Below are 19613 nucleotides of genomic sequence, written 5' to 3' on the forward strand. Positions count from 1 at the left end.
TATCTTGCTTTGGGGTCCCTTTCTCTGGAGGCAAGAGAGGTCTTTGTTTTCTTCTCCTAGGGGTAGTTAGATTCTCCGGCTGGCGCGAGTCATCTAGCGATCACCGTAGGCATGATCCCCGGCTACTTCTAGTGTTGGCGTTAGGAGTAGCTATTTGGTCAACCCAGTTACCACAGCCCTATGAGCTGGATTTTTGTATCTTGCAGACTTACACGTTCCTCTGAGACCCTGTCCACTGGGGTCATAACAGTATGCCAGGCCAGTATTAAATGTTTAATGCATTGCAGAAGTGGGATTATAAGAAAGAAAATTTTTAGTTTTTTTTTTTCCCTCTCTCATTTTTTTTTTTTCTTTTCCCCTTTACCTCAGAGTGGCTTAAGCTTGCTGCAGACATGAATGTCCAGACCTTGATTACAAGTGTGGACCAGCTTGCCGCTCGTGTGCAGGGTATACAAGATTATGTTACCAGAAATCCTAGGTCTGAACCCAAGATTCCGATTCCTGAACTGTTTTCAGGAGACCGATTTAAGTTTAGGAATTTCAGGAATAATTGTAAATTATTTTTGTCCCTGAAACCTTGTTCGTCTGGAGACTCTGCTCAACAAGTAAAAATTGTTATTTCATTCTTACGGGGTGACCCTCAGGATTGGGCTTTTTCGTTGGCGCCAGGAGATCCGGCATTGGCTGATATTGATGCGTTTTTTCTGGCGCTCGGTTTACTTTATGAGGAACCCAATCTTGAGATTCAGGCAGAGAAAGCCTTGCTGGCTATGTCTCAGGGCCAGGACGAGGCTGAGGTGTATTGCCAAAAATTTCGGAAATGGTCCGTGCTGACACATTGGAACGAGTGTGCACTGGCCGCTAATTTTAGAAATGGCCTTTCTGAGGCCATTAAGAATGTTATGGTGGGTTTTCCCATTCCCACAGGTCTGAATGATACCATGTCCCTGGCTATTCAAATTGACCGGCGGTTGCGGGAGCGCAAAACCGCAAATTCCCTCATGTTTCCCCAGCCTTCCACAACATCTTTGCTGGTGGCCATGTTGGCACGTCTTTCCGATCACCGTGTTCTTTGTCCATAAATATGTACTGTAATATTGTGTATGCATATTGTATTAATAAAATTTTGTTTTTTTGATACCTTTCTCGCTTGGTTGCATATTTTGCAGATACTTGCTATTCCATCTTGCAGCCTAGTGCTTGTTTTAGGTTTATATGGTTTGGCTGAGAGGTATGCCCTCTGCTGGCCGAGAGGGCAATTTTGGTTTTGGAAATTCCCTCATGTTGTTGTCTGAACAGACACCTGATGTGATGCAATGTGATAGAAAAACCGCAAATTCCCTCATGGTGTTGTCTGAACGGACACCTGATTTGATGCAATGTGATAGAATCCTGACTAGAAATGAGAGGAAAATTCATAGACGCCGGAATGGCTTGTGCTACTACTGTGGTGATTCTACACATGTTATCTCAGCATGCTCTAAACGTATATCTAAGGTTGTTAGTCCTGTCACCGTTGGTAATTTGCATCCTAAGTTTATTCTGTCTGTAACTTTGATTTGCTCACTGTCATCTTATCCTGTCATGGCGTTTGTAGATTCAGGTGCTGCCCTGAGTCTTATGGATCTCTCATTTGCTAAGCGCTGTGGTTTTATTCTTGAACCATTAGAAAATCCTATCCCTCTTAGGGGTATTGATGCTACGCCATTGGCAGAAAATAAGCCGCAGTATTGGACACAGGTTACCATGTGCATGACTCCTGAACACCGCGAGGTGATACGTTTTCTCGTTCTACATAAAATGCATGATTTGGTTGTTTTGGGGCTGCCATGGTTACAGACCCATAATCCAGTCCTTGACTGGAAGGCTATGTCAGTGTCTAGTTGGGGCTGTCGTGGTATTCATGAGGATTCCCTGCCTGTGTCTATTGCTTCTTCTACGCCTTCGGAAGTTCCGGAGTACTTGTCTGATTATCAGGATGTCTTTAGCGAGTCCAGGTCCAGTGCATTGCCTCCTCATAGGGAATGTGACTGTGCAATAGATTTGATTCCAGGCAGTAAATTTCCTAAGGGAAGACTGTTTAATCTGTCGATACCTGAACATACCGCTATGCGTTCATATATCAAGGAGTCTCTGGAGAAAGGACACATCCGTCCGTCTTCTTCCCCTCTTGGTGCGGGATTCTTTTTTGTGGCTAAAAAGGACGGATCTTTGAGGCCTTGTATTGACTATCGGCTTTTAAATAAGATCACTGTCAAATTTCAGTATCCTTTGCCGCTGTTGTCTGACTTGTTTGCCCGGATTAAAGGTGCCAAGTGGTTTACCAAGATAGACCTTCGTGGTGCGTACAACCTTGTGCGCATTAAGCAAGGGGATGAATGGAAAACCGCATTCAATACGCCCGAAGGTCATTTTGAGTACTTGGTGATGCCTTTTGGGCTCTCTAATGCCCCTTCAGTTTTTCAGTCCTTTATGCATGACATTTTCCGGAACTATCTGGATAAATTTCTGATCGTTTATCTGGATGATATTCTGTTTTTTTCTGATAATTGGGACTCGCATGTGGAGCAGGTCAGGATGGTCTTTAAAATTTTGCGTGAAAATTCTTTGTTTGTCAAGGGCTCAAAGTGTCTTTTTGGTGTACAGAAGGTTCCCTTTTTGGGGTTCATTTTTTCCCCTTCTGCTGTGGAGATGGACCCAGTCAAGGTCCGAGCTATTCTTGATTGGACTCAGCCCTCGTCAGTTAAGAGTCTTCAGAAGTTCTTGGGTTTCGCTAACTTCTACCGTCGTTTTATCGCTAACTTTTCTAGCATTGTGAAACCTTTGACGGATATGACCAAGAAGGGCTCCGATGTGGTTAATTGGGCTCCTGCTGCCGTGGAGGCTTTCCAGGAGTTGAAACGTCGGTTTACTTCGGCGCCTGTTTTGTGCCAGCCTGATGTCTCGCTTCCCTTTCAAGTTGAGGTGGATGCTTCAGAGATTGGAGCAGGGGCCGTTTTGTCGCAGAGAGGCCCTGGTTGCTCTGTTATGAGACCTTGCGCCTTTTTCTCTAGGAAGTTTTCGCCTGCGGAGCGAAATTATGATGTGGGCAATCGGGAGTTGTTGGCCATGAAATGGGCATTTGAGGAGTGGCGTCATTGGCTCGAGGGTGCTAAGCATCGTGTGGTGGTCTTGACTGATCACAAAAATCTGATGTATCTCGAGTCTGCTAAACGCCTGAATCCTAGACAGGCCCGCTGGTCATTGTTTTTCTCCCGTTTTGACTTTGTTGTCTCGTATTTACCAGGTTCAAAGAATGTGAAGGCCGATGTTCTTTCCAGGAGCTTTGTGCCTGATGCTCCTGGAGTCGCTGAACCTGTTGGTATTCTTAAGAATGGTATTATCTTGTCAGCTATTTCTCCAGATCTGCGACGTGTGTTGCAGAGATTTCAGGCTGATAGGCCTGATTCTTGTCCACCTGACAGACTGTTTGTGCCTGATAAGTGGACCAGCAGAGTCATTTCCGAGGTTCATTCCTCGGTGTTGGCAGGTCACCCAGGAATTTTTGGCACCAGAGATCTGGTGGCCAGATCCTTTTGGTGGCCTTCCTTGTCTAGGGATGTGCGGTCATTTGTACAGTCCTGTGGGACTTGTGCTCGAGCTAAGCCTTGCTGTTCTCGTGCCAGCGGGTTGCTCTTGCCCTTGCCTGTCCCTAAGAGACCTTGGACACATATCTCCATGGATTTCATTTCTGATCTTCCGGTGTCTCAGGGCATGTCTGTTATCTGGGTGATATGTGATCGCTTCTCCAAGATGGTCCATTTGGTTCCTTTGCCTAAACTGCCTTCCTCTTCCGATCTGGTTCCTGTGTTTTTCCAGAACGTGGTTCGTTTGCACGGCATCCCTGAGAATATTGTGTCAGACAGAGGATCCCAGTTCGTTTCCAGATTCTGGCGATCCTTTTGTAGTAGGATGGGCATTGACTTGTCGTTTTCGTCTGCTTTCCATCCTCAGACTAATGGACAGACGGAGCGAACTAATCAGACTTTGGAGGCTTATTTGAGGTGTTTTGTCTCTGCTGATCAGGACGATTGGGTGACCTTCTTGCCGTTAGCTGAGTTTGCCCTTAATAATCGGGCTAGTTCCGCCACCTTGGTTTCGCCGTTTTTCTGCAACTCTGGTTTCCACCCTCGCTTTACTTCGGGTCATGTGGAACCTTCTGACTGCCCTGGGGTGGATTCTGTGGTGGATAGGTTGCAGCGAATCTGGAATCTTGTGGTGGACAACTTGAAGTTGTCACAGGAGAGGGCTCAGCGCTTTGCCAACCGCCGCCGCGGTGTGGGTCCCCGACTACGTGTTGGGGATTTGGTGTGGCTTTCTTCCCGCTTTGTTCCTATGAAGGTTTCCTCTCCCAAATTTAAACCTCGTTTTATTGGTCCTTACAAGATATTGGAAATTCTTAATCCTGTATCCTTTCGCCTGGATCTACCTGTGTTGTTTGCTATCCACAACGTGTTTCATAGGTCCTTGTTGCGGCGGTACGTTGTGCCTGTGGTTCCTTCTGCTGAGCCTCCTGCTCCGGTGTTGGTTGAGGGCGAGTTGGAGTACGTGGTGGAGAAGATCTTGGATTCTCGTCTCTCCAGGCGGAGGCTTCAGTACCTGGTCAAGTGGAAGGGCTATGGTCAGGAAGATAATTCCTGGGTGGTCGCCTCTGATGTTCATGCGGCCGATTTAGTTTGTGCCTTTCATGCCGCTCATCCTGATCGCCCTGGTGGTCGTGGTGAGGGTTCGGTGACCCCTCACTAAGGGGGGGGGTACTGTTGTGATTTTGCTTTTTGCTCCCTCTAGTGGTCATTAGTGATTTGACTCTGGAGCGTCTGTCTTTTCCTATATCCTCACCTGGGCCGTTAGTTCAGGGGCGTTGCTATATAAGCTCCCTGGACCTTCAGTTCAATGCCTGGCATCGTTGAAATCAGAGCTAATCTGCTGTGCTCTTGTCCTCTGATCCTGGTTCCTGTTTTTCAAGCTAAGTCTGCTTCTTTGCTTTTGTTTTGTTTGGTATTTTTGTCCAGCTTGTTCCTATCTGTATCCTGACCTTTGCTGGAAGCTCTAGGGGGCTGGTGTTCTCCCCCCGGACTGTTAGACGGTTCGGGGGTTCTTGAATCTCCAGCGTGGATTTTTATAGGGTTTTTGTTGACCAGATAAGTTATCTTGCTATATTCTGCTATTAGTAAGCTGGCCTCTCTTTGCTGAACCTGGTTCATTTCTGTGTTTGTCATTTCCTCTTACCTCACCGTTATTATTTGTGGGGGGCTTGTATCTTGCTTTGGGGTCCCTTTCTCTGGAGGCAAGAGAGGTCTTTGTTTTCTTCTCCTAGGGGTAGTTAGATTCTCCGGCTGGCGCGAGTCATCTAGCGATCACCGTAGGCATGATCCCCGGCTACTTCTAGTGTTGGCGTTAGGAGTAGCTATTTGGTCAACCCAGTTACCACAGCCCTATGAGCTGGATTTTTGTATCTTGCAGACTTACACGTTCCTCTGAGACCCTGTCCACTGGGGTCATAACAGGGACCCTTCAGATGAATCCTATAAGGATAAATACTTTAGGGAACTCGCGTGGACCAAAATAGTTCGCGACATGGTCCCGGATTGGGACAAATATCCTGGGCCAACACAGCAGAAAATAGGTAATTATAATTACATTTATTTAGTAAACCTTGAGTATATTAAAAGTATAATTTGTTTAGATCTCTAAAAAATTGTTGCTGTTTTTTGGAACCTTTTTTTGGTAGATAAAGATGTGAGGCAACGTTGGCGCTCCATCAGAGACCGATTTAACAAATTTCTAAATGACTGTTCAAAGAGTGGCTCTTCGCCGAGCAAAACAAAATTCCCCTTCAGTGAAGAGCTACAGTTCATTGTGACCAGCAGGACATTGAGAAAGTAAGTTAAAATCCACTCCACAAGATTATTTATATATAATATGTTGTGCTAAAAATTTTATTAATGATCTTTTTTTTCCCCCCACAGGACGGAAGGAAACATGTCTGCAGCTGATTTCGAGGACAGCGACACAGAGGATGGAGCAGGCAGTTCCTCTGGAGTGGGAGGGACCATCTCTCCCTCCATTCCCACAGCTTCTGCTGAATCAACATCCACTTCAACAGCTGTTGCATCCACATCTGCTTCAGCAGCTGCTGAAGCATCTGATCCCGTAGAAGCTGTGAGAGTGGAGAAGAGAGCTGTCTATCCGGTGGCAGCAGAGAAAAAAAAACAAAAAACAAAGAAGAACCAAGAGGACCAAACGGTTCAAATTGCCTGTGACACCTTGGATTTCATTAAAAAATCAAGTAGCGACGACCATTGCGACTCGTTTGCACTAACTGTCGCAAGAAAAACACGCTCACTGCCACCGGATAGACAATCTCTTTTTATGTCTATGGTCCAGATGTCCTTCACTGCTCTGGAGGACCCTGCTCCTATTTCGCCATACAATGAGGTTCTGATGGGGGTGTTGGGACTTTTCAGGCCCCGACACAGAACACCTGAAACACCAGCTACAAGACCCCAGTATTTGGCCAACAGCCAAGGAAGTTATGGAGATAGAGGCAGCCAAGGAAGTTATGGAGATAGAGGCAGCCAAGGAAGTTATGGAGATAGTCAGCCAAGGAAGTTATGGAGATAGAGGAAGTTCGCAGCAGCTGGGGGGAGCAACTTCGCAAACAGAGGGAACAAATTTCCTCTATTCTCCAGACTACACCTTTCTTAATTGAACGTAAATTGAAAAATAAGTTGAATAATCAATTGTAAAAATTACCACTAATTTGTGTTCTTTAAAATAAATTTTATTGTTCAAAAAATATTCTCTTCTTTTTAGACAATGGGGACAAGGCCGCTGTCCTGGGTTTATGGGCTATCGATTAGTGGTTTAGGGGTTGATGTGTTAACTATTGTATATCTCATACTGCTGTTAATTTATGAAAACACCACCCATTTTTTTGACATACAAAGAAACAAACCAAATTAAACCCAAATAACTTTTTTATTTAAATTACAACCAATTTTTTTTTTCTTTTTTTGGTAACATGAAAAAAAAAATTTTGGAAACTAAATTTTCTGTTGATTGCTGTCGTTTATCATTCTTCGTGATCTTTTCACAACTGTTAGCAGCGATGTCGGCAAATTTTTGGGGAGGGTCAGTGTAGATGCATCCTTCTCTGCTGGTCAGGCTGCTCAACAGGAGTATTGCCAGTGCACGGCACCTTCTGGACTCATAAAGTAGTCAGTGAAGGATTCTCTCATACGCACACCAGAGTTGGACGGCCTGCCCAGACCCCCGTTGACAACTGGATTAAATACTGGCTGCTGGTACTCCACATCTACGTCAGTGTTGTACTCACGAGCATAGTTGCGGAGTACACAGCAACCCTTTATCACAGCATCAACGGTGTCTGTGTCCAACTGAATGGCAGTGTGAAAGATCCTCCACTGACTAGTCATGATCCCAAAGGTGCATTCCACATATCTGCATGCACGACTCAGCCGATAATTAAAAATCCTCCGTCGGGCATCCAGTCCCCTTCGTGGGTATGGGTGCAGCAGGGTTGTCGTTAAGGGAAACGCCTCATCAGATACCATCACAAAGGGTACTGGATATGTGGAACCCGGCAAAGGTCTTGGGGCTGGGAGCGTGCCGCCATCTCGAAGAATTTGCATCCCAATCTGTGACGTTCGCAAAACCCGAGAATCCCCAGTACTACCATAGGCACCAACATCAATGGCAACAAATTTGTAATGGGCATCAGCCACCGCCATCAGGACCACTGAAAAATACTTCTTATAATTAAAGAAGCGTGATCCTGATCGTGGTGGCTGCTGAACCCTAACATGTTTACCATCGACTGCACCTATGCAGTTTGGGAAATTGGTCACAGACTGAAAGCCTGCTGCAACCTGCAGCCAAGTCTCCTCGGTTGGGGAAGGCATCACTATAGGCTGCAACTTCTGCCAGATGACAGTACATGTACACCTCACAATGTTAGAGATGGTAGATTTACCAACTCTAAATTGGAGGTGCAGTGATGTATAGCTCTCTCCTGTGGCCAAAAATCTGCAAAGAAACAAAAAAGAAAATTAGAAATGTCACACAAAAAGGTAATTACAACATGTCACAAGTTAAAGCCGCTATAATATGCGTCCAGCACCATTCAATAATGATGGCATTAACACCCAGCACAACACAAAGGGTGTAAAAAACATTAAATAAAAAGCCTGATGGGACTTGTGCACACACGCATGCGAGATATGACCGAGTGTTGCATGGTAATCCCCGGCCCTGCCGCCTGCACTCCGTTGTGGAGCGTGCGGCTCCATGTATTGGTATGTGGGTGCACACTCCACTCCAGAGTGCAGGCGGCAGGGCCGGGGATTACCATCCAACACTCGCCCGTATCTCACGTGTGTGTGTGTGTATGTGTGCCCCCCGTCCAACAGGAGGACTGGGTGGGTTTAATCACACATACTGGACACAGAGACGTGTAAAATAGAGACGTAACAACATTCCCCCCGAAAAATTGTTACTTACCGCAAGGTGATGAGCAGCCTTTCCTCTGCAGAAGGACTTCCTCATCACTGTGTCTTGCAGTGCCACATGGGGTGCCAGGATGGTAAGCAGTCTGTCGAATGCCATAATTGGTAGCCGACAAAAAGAGAGAAATTTTTCCGGATATCTTAAAATTTAAAAAGAAACAAAAAAAAGGGTTACTTCACAAGTATTGTTAGCAAAAAAAGGTAAATTTGTCATTCAATATATTTCTACTTACCTCCTCAAATCATTGTACAGCACATAAAAGTGCCCCTTCTCTGTTCGCTCTGCTAAAAGCGGGTGCACCCACATCCTTTTCTGCGCACGTCTTCTCTGGCACCGCTGCCTCTAAAATAAAACAAAAAAATATATTTTGTAAAACACAACAATGAGAAAAAAAAATCAAACATGCCTGGAAAGCAATACGGATTATGTAAGGGTAAGTGTCCACGTTCAGGATGGCCATCGTTATCGTTGGAGCGCCAAAGCCGCTATGTGCAAAGCCCCGTCCCCTTCTGGGACGCAATGATGCCAGATGTGTTCATTGTACAAATCCAGCATCATCGCACCCCACACATAGGGCCCTGTTTTATTCCTTGCGGAGCCGCAGCTTCTCAACAAGGAACACGGACATGCTGTGATCATAAAAGACGCGCAGCATGTCCGGAGTCGCAGGGCTGACGGATGACACACAGTGGACACGTGATTTTATGAAATCACCTCCACTATGCTGTTACATGTGGACACTGCATGTTTGGCGCTGCGGCCACACGCAGCGCCAAACACACAGCGTTTCCAGAACATGGACATGTACCCATAACCCAATATATAAAACAAACAGACATCTGCTTACCTGACGTGCATGTCGATTCAGAATTAGAAGCATCAACCCCAGGATCGCAATCCGGTGTGGCGTGCGGAGCTGGATCCGCGGGCTGTCATCTGGCCTACGCTCAGCACGTCCACTCATTTTGATGTGTAAGTTCCAAAATGGAGGATGGAAGAAGAAAAGGGTTGGACAAGGAAATTACATCATTTCCCCCCCCCCCCACTGCAGTAAGCTTTATTTGTGTCAAACACAGACAATCTGCAGAGAAAACTGCATAAAAAAACGCACTAAAAACCGCATCAAAAAACGCACCAAAAAACGCACCTGCGTTTTCTGCCAAGAGCTGCGGTTTTTAGTCCTGAAAAAAAAGGATTGAAATCAGGAACGTGTGAACATACCCTTAAAGAAATTCTGCACATTCTGCGCTCCCAAATCTAAATGCCCCCCTCTCTTCTGAGCCCCACAGTGTGGCTAAACCACATTTAGCATCCACGTTTGGCATTTCTATAGAGATGACAGCCTGCCTAATGTATGGAAGTGTGTCTTCAGAAGCGTGAGCTGGGCACCCCATATACTGGGTTCTACAACGTACTGGGCACTGCAATGGCAGTTTGCAATTTTAACTCCGCAACATTCACTACTGCTTGTTTCTGGAAAACACCCATAGAGTCAAAATCCTCCCTATACCTGTAGATGTACCTCTTTTGGAGTTTAATTTCCAAAATAGCGTAACTTAAGGGGGATTCTGCTCTTCTAGCACCTAGGGGCTCTGTATATGAAGTCCGTAAACTATGCTAGAAAAATCTGCGCTCCAGGAGACAAATAGCGTTCTGTCCCTTCCAAGTCTCGCCGTGTGGCTAAGCAGCACTATACACAGCCACATATGGGGTATTTCTACATTCAGCATAAGTTGTGGGACAAACTGTGGTGCCATTTTTACCCATTTCCCAATGTGAAAATGTAAAATCTTTTGCTAAAATTAAATTTTATAAGTTCTTCACTTCCCAATGGTATAAAATTCTGTGACACACTTGCGGTGTAAATATGATCGATGCACCCTTTGATGAATTCATTGAAAGGTGTAGTTTGTAAACTGGAGTCACTTATGGGGGGTTCTGCTGTTCTGGCACCTCAAGGGTTCCACCAATGTAACTTGGCAACATCAAACCAGTACAGCAAAATCTGAACTCCAATATGGCGCTTACTCCCTTCTAAGCTTTGCACTGTGCCTCAAAAATAGACCACATATGGGCTATTGGTGTACTCAGGACAAATTGCACAACATCTTTTGGGATTCATTTTCTCCTATTATCCAATAAAAAAATTGGGGCTAAAAGAACATTTTTTGTGGGGAAAATGTGATATTTTTTTTCATGGCTCAACATTATAAACTTCAGTGAAGCACCTGTGAGTTCAACGTGCTTACCACACATCTAGTCACTTGTGGGAGGTTTCCACTCCTACTTTTTCGTATATAAGCTTCGGCCACCGCCATCAGGGGCTTATCTACAACATTCTGTAATGCTGTAGATAAGCCCCCGATGTAACCTGAAAGATAAGAAAAACAAGTTAGATTATACTCACCTGGGGGGGCGGTCCGGTGCGGTCTGGTCCGATGGGCGTTGCGGTCCGGTCCGATGGGCGTTGCGGTCCGATGCCTCCCATCTTTATGTGCTGAAGTCCTCTTCCTGGCTTCTGTTGCGGCTCCTGTGCAGGTGTACTCTTTCTGCCCTGTTGAGGGCAGCACAAAGTACTGCAGTGCGCAGGCGCTTGGCTTCTCGGACCTTTCCCGGGGCCTGCGCACTGCAGTACTGTGCTCTGGCCTCAACAGGGCAGATCAGTATGCCAGCGCATCAGCCGCGACAGGAAGCAAGGAAGAGGACATCATCGCATGAAGATGGGAGGCGCCGGACCCGGACCGCGATGCCCATCGGACCGGACCGCACCCCAAATGAGTATAATATAACTTGTTTTTCTTATCATTCAGGTTACATCGGGGGCTTATCTACAGCATTACAGAATGCTTTAGATAAGCCCCTGATGGCGGTGGCCGAAGCTTATATACGAAAAAGTAGGTGGCAGATTCCCTTTAAGCGCATCAGAGGCTCTCCAAACACGACATGACACTCACAGAACAATCCAACAAAAAAAGTACATATATTTGGTATCGCGGGGTCCGGATCGACCCACCCTGTAAAACTGTCTCACTAGTTAACCCCTTCAGTGAGAACCGTTAAAAAAAAAAAAAAAAAAAAAAAGCCAAAAAACTTTATTGCTTTTATCATACCACCGAACATAAAGTGGAATAAAATGCGATCAAACAGACTAATATAAACAAAAATTGTATCTCTGAAAACATCATTTTGTCCCAGAAAAAGCAAGCCATCATACAGCTCCAGCAGCAGAAAAATAAAAAAGACATAGCTCTCAGAATAAAGAGATACAAAACAAATTATTTTTTCTATAAAAGAGCTTTTACTGTGTAAAAGCGTCAAAACATAAAATTAAATGTGGTATCGCTGTTATAATACTGACCCAAAGAATAAAGCTGCCTTACCAATTTTACCACTCACGAAAAGGCATAAAACCCCCCGGAAAAAAACAGTTCCTGAATTACTGGTTATTGTTCATTCAAACTAGTTTTTGCAATAAAAAGCATTTTTTTGTGTGTGACCGCTGCCAAACATAAAAACCTAATGATTGCAACAAATTTTACATTAAGGCTATGTGCACACGATGTTGATTTGCTGCGGATCCACAGCGGATTTTTCCGTGCAGAAACGCTGCAGACCCGCACTGTAATGTACAGTACAATGTTATTCAATAGGATTAAAAAAAAAGCTGTGCAGATGGTGCGGAAAAATCAGTGCGGAATTGCTGCGGATTTCAAAGAAGTGCATGTCACTTCTTTTGTGTGGATCTGCAGCGTTTCTGCACCCCTCCATGATAAAAATCCACAGTGGCAAAAACCGCAGAAAATCCGCATCAATTCCGCATAAAAACAGCACAAAATCCACATAAAAACCGTGGCAAATCTGCGGCTGTGGATTCTGCCAGGAGATGCGGATTTTGTGAAGAAAATTCTGCACCTCTTTTCCTACGTGTGCACATAGCCTTTAAAAAACAAAATGGCGTTTCTTCAATTCCGAGGTCTGCCCAGTGGTTTTCCCCCATATATGGGGTATCGGCATACTCAGGAGAGTATGAATTGCACAACAAATTTCCAGTTACCCTTGCAAAAATAAAAAATAAAAATATTGAGTCTAAAGTAAAATTTTTGTGAAAAAAGTTGAAGGTTAATTTTTTCCTTCCACATTCCATTAATTCCTGAGAAGTACCTTAAGGGTTAATAAACGTCTTGAATGTGGTTTTGAACACCTTGAGGGGTGCCGTTTTTAGAATGGTGTCACTTTTTGGTATTTTCTGTCATATAGGCCCCTCAAAGTCTCTTAAAATGTGATGTGGTCCCTAAAAATAGGTTTTGTAAATTTTGTTGAAAAATTGCAAAATTCCTGGTCAACTTTTAACCCTTATAACTTTCTAACATAAAAAAAATTATGTTTCAACAATTGCGCTGATGTAAAGTAGGCATCTGCGAAATGTTATTTATTCGTGATTTTGTGTAACATAACTCTCCAATTTAAGGGCATAAAAATTAAAAGTTTAAAAAATAGCAAAGTTTTCAAAATGTTTGCCAAATTTCCGATATTTTCACAAATAAATGCTAGTCACATTGAGCAAATTTTACCACTACCATGAAGTACAATATGTCATGCCAAAACAATCTCAGAATCGGTGGAATCCGTTGAAGCGCTCCAGAGTTATTACCTCATATAAGGACACTGGTCAGAATTGTAAAAATTGGCCCGGTCAGGAAGGTGACACAGGTTTCAGGGTGAAAGGGTTAACATTACGACCTTTAGTAACTACCTCATATATATTTATCAGAGATCTAATAGGACGATGATTTGTTGGAATGTTATAGAAACAAAATAACAACGAATCGCTCAACTCCTTTATTTGAACTTTTGCTCCAAAACATCTTCATTCAGGTGCAAAGATTGTGAAAATATCTACGCTTTTAGTAATATTTACCGTATATCTTTAACGATGCATTTATGCCAATTCTTCAAGTACAGTAATGGACATGATGGGAATGATTACACTGGTCTACAAAAAAAAAAACTTTTCTGGCATGGACTTTAAGAACAGTTTTAGACTAATTTGAGGGTGCTGAATTCAAATCTGATCTTATAATTTCTCCATCACATCACGTTTTTGCGCTATAGGTATATAGCTCATTTTCATGAATTCCATGATAAATATAAGTAGTGTATGAAAAGTGCCGGTTTATACGGTTCACCAAGGTAAATTTAGTTTTCATTTAGGCTAAGTGCACACGTAGCAGAATTGCCGCGGAAATTTCCGCTGCAATTCTGCAACTCCTGCCGCGGGTATATCGCATGCGGAATTGGCATGCATATTCCCGCTAAAAACTAGCGTTTTGCAAGCATAATTAGCTTGCAGAATTGCTAGCGTTTTCCAAGTGATCTGTAGCATCGCTTGGAACTGATTGACAGGTTGGTCACACTTGTCAAACATAGTGCTTGACAAGTGTGACCAACTTTTTACTATTGATGCAGCCTATGCAGCATCAATAGTAAAAGATAGAATGTTAAAAATAAAAAAATGGTTATTCTCACCTTCCGCAGACAGCCGATCTCCTCAGCGGCTTCCGTTCCTATAGATGCTGTGTGTAGGGCCTTCGATGACGTCGCGGTCACGTCATCGCAGGTCCTTCACACACAGCATCCCTGGGAACGGAAGCGTGCACCGCTGAGAGGCGGGAAGACTCCGGGGCCATAGAAGGTGTGTATATCACGATTTTTTCTTCTTTTTTTTTCTTCTTTTTAACAATTATATGGTGCTCAGTCCGTGGAGGAAAGTCTCCTCTCCTCCACCCTGGGTACCAACCGCACATGATCTGCTTACTTCCCGCACGGTGGGCATAGCCCCAATGCGGGAAGTAAGCAGATCAATGCATTCCTAGGTGTGCGGAATCCCCGCGATTCCGCAAATTTAAAGAACATGCTGCGTTTTTTTTCTGGAATGCGATTCCGCTCAGGAAAACGCAGCATGTGCACAAAAAATGTGGATTGCATTCTATTAAATAGGATGCTTAATGGGAGCGTTTTTTTGCAGTTTTATAGCAAAAAAACGCGAAAAAATCGCGAAAAATCTGCTACGTGTGCACACAGCCTTAGTCTCCCAATAAATGTGAGAATATCTTTGTTTTCTTTGAACATGCATAATTCCCACTTGTTATGATAACACCCTTGTTTTCTGTGCTACTGGGACAGTAGAACTACAGCAGAGCATTGGGTGAAAACGGAATGGCCTCAGCGACAGAGTTTGGCATCTGGCGATAAGAATGTCATCCATGATCCTTTAGTGGATAGGAAGAATATTGTCTTTCCTCCCTTACACATAAAACGTGGATTGATGAAGCAGTTCGTCAAAGCTCTCAATCACAGTGGAGAATGTTTTAAAGGGACTCTGTCACCTGAATTTGGAGGGAACAATTTTCAGTCATATGGGCGGGGTTTTCGGGTGTTTGATTCACCCTTTCCTTACCCGCTGGCTGCATGCTGGCTGCAATATTGGATTGAAGTTCATTCTCTGTCCTCCATAGTACACGCCTGCGTAATGCAAGATTGCCTTGTGCAGGCATGTACTACGGAGGACAGAGAATGAACTTCAATCCAATATTGCGGCCAGCATGCAGCCAGCGGGTAAGGAAAGGGTGAATCAAACACCTGAAAACCCCGCCCATATGACACAAAACAGGTCCCGCCAAATTCAGGTGACAGGTTCCCTTTAAGTTGTTTAATTTTGTAGAAAAAAAAAAGCAGATCACAGACATGGCACAAAACTAAAGTAATTTCAAATGGCAACTTTCTGGCTTTAAGAAACACTGAAAGAAATCAAGAACAAAAAATGTGGTAGTCAGTAATGGCTACTTTTTGTAACCAAGCATAGGGTAAAAATTATGGAGTCACTCAATTAGAAGGGAAAAAATTATGGAATCATGAAAAAAACACAAACAAAAAAACACTCCAAAACATCATTAGTATTTTGTTGCACCACCTCTGGCTTTTATAACAGCTTGCAGTTTTTCTACAAAATTAAACAACTGAATGAACATCCTTCAAGGCCGGTGATTACATAATTTTTTCCCTAAGCTCTAGAGTTAGAGCTCCTTATGTGCCTAAACAGAAGAAATCACTAAGTGACCACATTTTAGAAACTAAACCTCTCAAGGAACTTATCTAGAGGTGTGATGAGTAGTGATGAGCGAGTGTACTGGTTGCTAGGGTTTTCCCCCGAGCACGCTCGGGTGATCTCCGAGTATTTATGACTACTCAGATTTAGTTTTCCTTGCAGGAGCTGAATGATTTGCGACTACTAGACAGTTTGATTTCATGTGGGAATTCCCTAGCAACCAGAAAACCCCCACATGTACTCAGCCTGGCTACTAGCTGTAAATCATTCAGCTGAAGTGATGAAAACTTAATCTCCGAACACGAAGGCCTCTTTTACACTTCCGTTGGGAGTGTCACGTCCCAATGCGTTGGCGAGACGTACCGACAGATGTTAGAAAATATTGGTAAAATGTGTGCAACGTTTCCAGTATTTCGACTGAGGCGTCGAGAGAGTGAGTGAGTGAGTGAGTGAGTGAGTGAGTGAGTGAGTGAGAGAGAGAGAGAGAGAGAGAGAGAGAGAGAATTTCCCCGGGTTGGAATATGCTTCCAGGCATGCTCAGATGTTAAAACGGCATCCGTCACTGGATTCCTGCTTTTCACAGTGTGCGCAGGATCCAGTGTCTATAGGCTCTCATTCTGTGGAACGACGTATGCCGCAGGAGGTGTCGGGGAACGTTTTTCCACTGCAGACAAAAAAGTTTCATGGAACGTTTTTTGGAAAAGACGGGCCGTCAAATTCCGCAGGATCCAGTGCACGACAGACGAAACGTGTGGCCATCTGTCGCGATACGACGCTAATACAAGCCTATGAGAAAATGCAGGATCCTGCAAATTTTTTTGCAGGATCCTGTTTTCTCAAAAAACGATGTATCTCGATGGGACTACACAGACGGAAGTGAGAAAGAGGCCTAACAAATACTCGGAGGTCACCCGAGCAAGGAGTACACTCGCTCATCACTAGTGGTGAGCACCTTGAACCTCCTACAGGTTCTTTACAGAATTTTATAACGTTGAGCTGTGAAAATGAAAAAATACATTTTTACCGCAAATGTTGGTTTTGCCACTACATACGAGGTACACCGATAACCCATATAAAGTGGAAAACTAGTGTTTGGGTGCCCGACCGGGCTCAGAAGGGAAGGAGTACCATTTGCCTTTTGGAACGCACAATTGACTGGAATAGATAGCGGACACCATGTTGTGTTTTAAGAGCCTCTCATATGGCTTCAGGTTCGCTGACCCCGACTCGGGCTGCATTCAGACTGGACTGATTCAGAGACTTGTTTTCGCAGTCCAGATACATGTAATACTTGGATGTGCAGACACACTGTCATGGCCCGTTTTGAAGTTGTTTGGTCAGCACTCCAGGGGTTAAGGCAGGCAGCCTCTCTCTGGTTTGGGGAGGGCCTTTTATATCCTATGTGGGGTCTTGCTCCTTATCAGTTATACTTTCGCCCTCGGCTGAGTTAGTTGACCCCTGTGTGCCTGTGTTCTTGTATGATCTTTTGGTTTTGACCCGGTCCGTTTCTCTATTGTGGTTTTGTCTGCTGATTTGGTACTGTCTGCTTATCTGTCTGGTTTCCAACTCCTTCATGATTTGAGACTACCCATTTTGCCTAGCCCTTCGGTACGGTTTGCCTCTCTCGGTTTCTGACACATCGGCCTGTCCCTGACTACTCTCCCAGCTTCTGGCGCTCATAGCTGGCGGTCCTTTACTCAATTGGTCTCTCTGTGGTCCTGTCGGTCTCTGTCGTGTCCCGCTGTCATCTCCAGGTACAAGGCGGTTGGCTCCGCCCCGGTACCTCCTCCCTGCAGTCATGTACCGAAGGTCCTGTACATTGGCAGTGGCGCTCCGTCCCGGACGCTGCGCGCCCTGCTTGCCTGCTCTCCACAGAAGACTTACTCCCCAGGGGGGATCAGGTACGCGGCTCCTGACACGGGTCTTGGATACTGGTACAGGCACCGGCCACATAGACCAGTGATCAAGGTTCAGGACTGGTCATGCAAGGACTAGGGGGACGGACACAGGACTGGCCAAATACGGTTTCAGTACACTGGCCATGGAAGGACCAGGGGACCTAACAACCCACTAGTAGGAGAAAACACACACTAATGAATGCTGTTGGTTCAGTGACTCCCTCTAGGGGTGGAAGCCTTATACACAAGATGTCTCCCAGCAATTGGCTGGGAGCCATCTTGCAGGTGTACTCTGATACCAAATGCCTCCCAGCTATTGGCCGCGGACATTCTAGTATGTACGCGCGCTGTGTCTTTCAGAACGGGGGGAGCGCACGCACACACACAGTATGAGCACCGTGTTCTCAAGCAGGAGGCACGCCAGCAGACAGGGAGGTGACTGCAAGGCCGCGACTATGTTGTCGTCCCCGTAAGGAGGAAGGAGAGTCATGCGGGGATGCAGGCATAAACGTTAAAGGGGGTGAGGAGCCATAGTGTTTTTTCAGAGGCTTTGTGCCACCAGTAATGTGGAAGTCCCCTATAATTCCATTGACAAATTATGGACCTGAGTGGGGACTTGCTTTTTTTGTGAATTGAGTTGAAGCTTTTTTTGGGAAAATTTTACATAACATTTTGGATCACATTTATCCTGCACTCTATGCTGAGCACTTACCTCGAGATTTCCATCTAAATCTCCAAATGACCTAATTCAGATGAAACCCTCGAGGGATCCACTCACTATAATAAGGCAGCAGAGTTACTCTGGACTAAGTCTGTCCTCTTAAAAAGATATGCACAAAACTGTGGCCGACCACGCTTTTCAAAGACTTACACGGAAACACCGATGTAAGAGCTCCACATAGAGCGCAAGATAGATGTAAGCCAAGCCTTACTGCGAGACTTACGCAATGGGGTGTGAAATTTTTTTTTTTATGCTGTAAACCGTGTGGTAAAAGTGATAAGGCAGCTTTACATTTTTAACTGTACTGACCTGAAGAATAAAGTTTGAAAATTGCTAGAAAAGAACACATTTCCACAACTTCAAAATCCATGCTTTATCTGGAAACTCCCATCACTTACCGTAGTTCCAACATTTTCCCCTTGGCAGAAAAAAAAATACCATTTATACAATTTTTTTTCTGCCTTAAAAGTGTTGCAAAAATTATAAAAAAAAAAAAAAAAAAAATGTAATATGTATCAGAAAAATGGTGGCAACAAGAACTACAGATCGTCACTCAAAATAAATGCCCCACCTGGCTCCGTAGATTACTTTTTTTTTTTTTTTAATTTTTGGGTCTCAGAATATAGCAACAAAAACAAGTTTTCCAGTGCCTAAATGGTATAAAGCAACTAAAGACAAATAAACTAAAGATTTGGTATCCTTTTGATACAGAAAACAGTACTCCTGTGAACGCCAGCTATAAAACACAAGTATATACATATACACACACTCTAATCACCCCTCTTTTCCCCCATTAAAAGTTAATAAACAAAAGCAAGGGAAAAAAAAAATCACACATGTGGTATTGTTACAGCTGTAATAGTCTAATCAAAAAATTAATTAACCTGATCAGCAAATGGCGAAATGATAGAAAAAAATTAAAATAAAAACTCCAGAATTACATATTTTTCAGCTGCTACAGCACTGCAGAAGAAAACAATAAAATGAATGGTGTCATGTAAAACTTGGCTCACAAAAAACAAGCTCTGACGTCAAAAAAATAAAAAGTTATGGATGTTAAAAAAAAATAAATGAATAAAAGAGGAAATAACGAAACCACAGAAATGCCTTGTATCAGAAACAGATTAAGACTGCAGCAATTCAGCACAAAATGTGAACTTAAAATTGACAATGTATAAATGGTGACTTTTTTTTTGCTTTTCCAACTTTATATTGTCCAAGTTCTAGGTGGTATCTTTTACAACATAAATTACATTTTAGTAGCCAAAGAATACCGTAATTAACATGATTAGTTAACATTAGGAACTATTTTACTGTGTAT

The 19613-nt window shown here is 44.0% G+C and overlaps 1 protein-coding gene across 1 annotated transcript; it reads left to right on the forward strand.

Moving 5' to 3' along the window:
- Positions 1-5606: 5606 nt before the first annotated feature.
- LOC143783303 (uncharacterized) lies at positions 5607-6663 on the forward strand. Its single transcript, XM_077271708.1, has 3 exons — positions 5607-5665; positions 5771-5921; positions 6009-6663. The coding sequence occupies exons 1-3, from the start codon at positions 5617-5619 to the stop codon at positions 6661-6663; spliced, it is 855 nt and encodes a 284-aa protein (XP_077127823.1). The 5' UTR covers positions 5607-5616.
- Positions 6664-19613: the final 12950 nt, after the last annotated feature.

Source organism: Ranitomeya variabilis, chromosome 6, assembly GCF_051348905.1.
Source record: "Ranitomeya variabilis isolate aRanVar5 chromosome 6, aRanVar5.hap1, whole genome shotgun sequence".
Classification (NCBI taxonomy): domain Eukaryota; kingdom Metazoa; phylum Chordata; class Amphibia; order Anura; family Dendrobatidae; genus Ranitomeya; species Ranitomeya variabilis.

Bases quoted from the DNA above. Each gene is read 5' to 3' on its own strand.
- LOC143783303 (XM_077271708.1), top strand. From the start codon at position 5,617: ATGGTCCCGGATTGGGACAAATATCCTGGGCCAACACAGCAGAAAATA. The intron at 5,666-5,770 runs GTAATTATAATT...TTTTTTTGGTAG, and splicing joins GCCAACACAGCAGAAAATAG to ATAAAGATGTGAGGCAACGT. The intron at 5,922-6,008 runs GTAAGTTAAAAT...TTCCCCCCACAG, and splicing joins ACCAGCAGGACATTGAGAAA to GACGGAAGGAAACATGTCTG.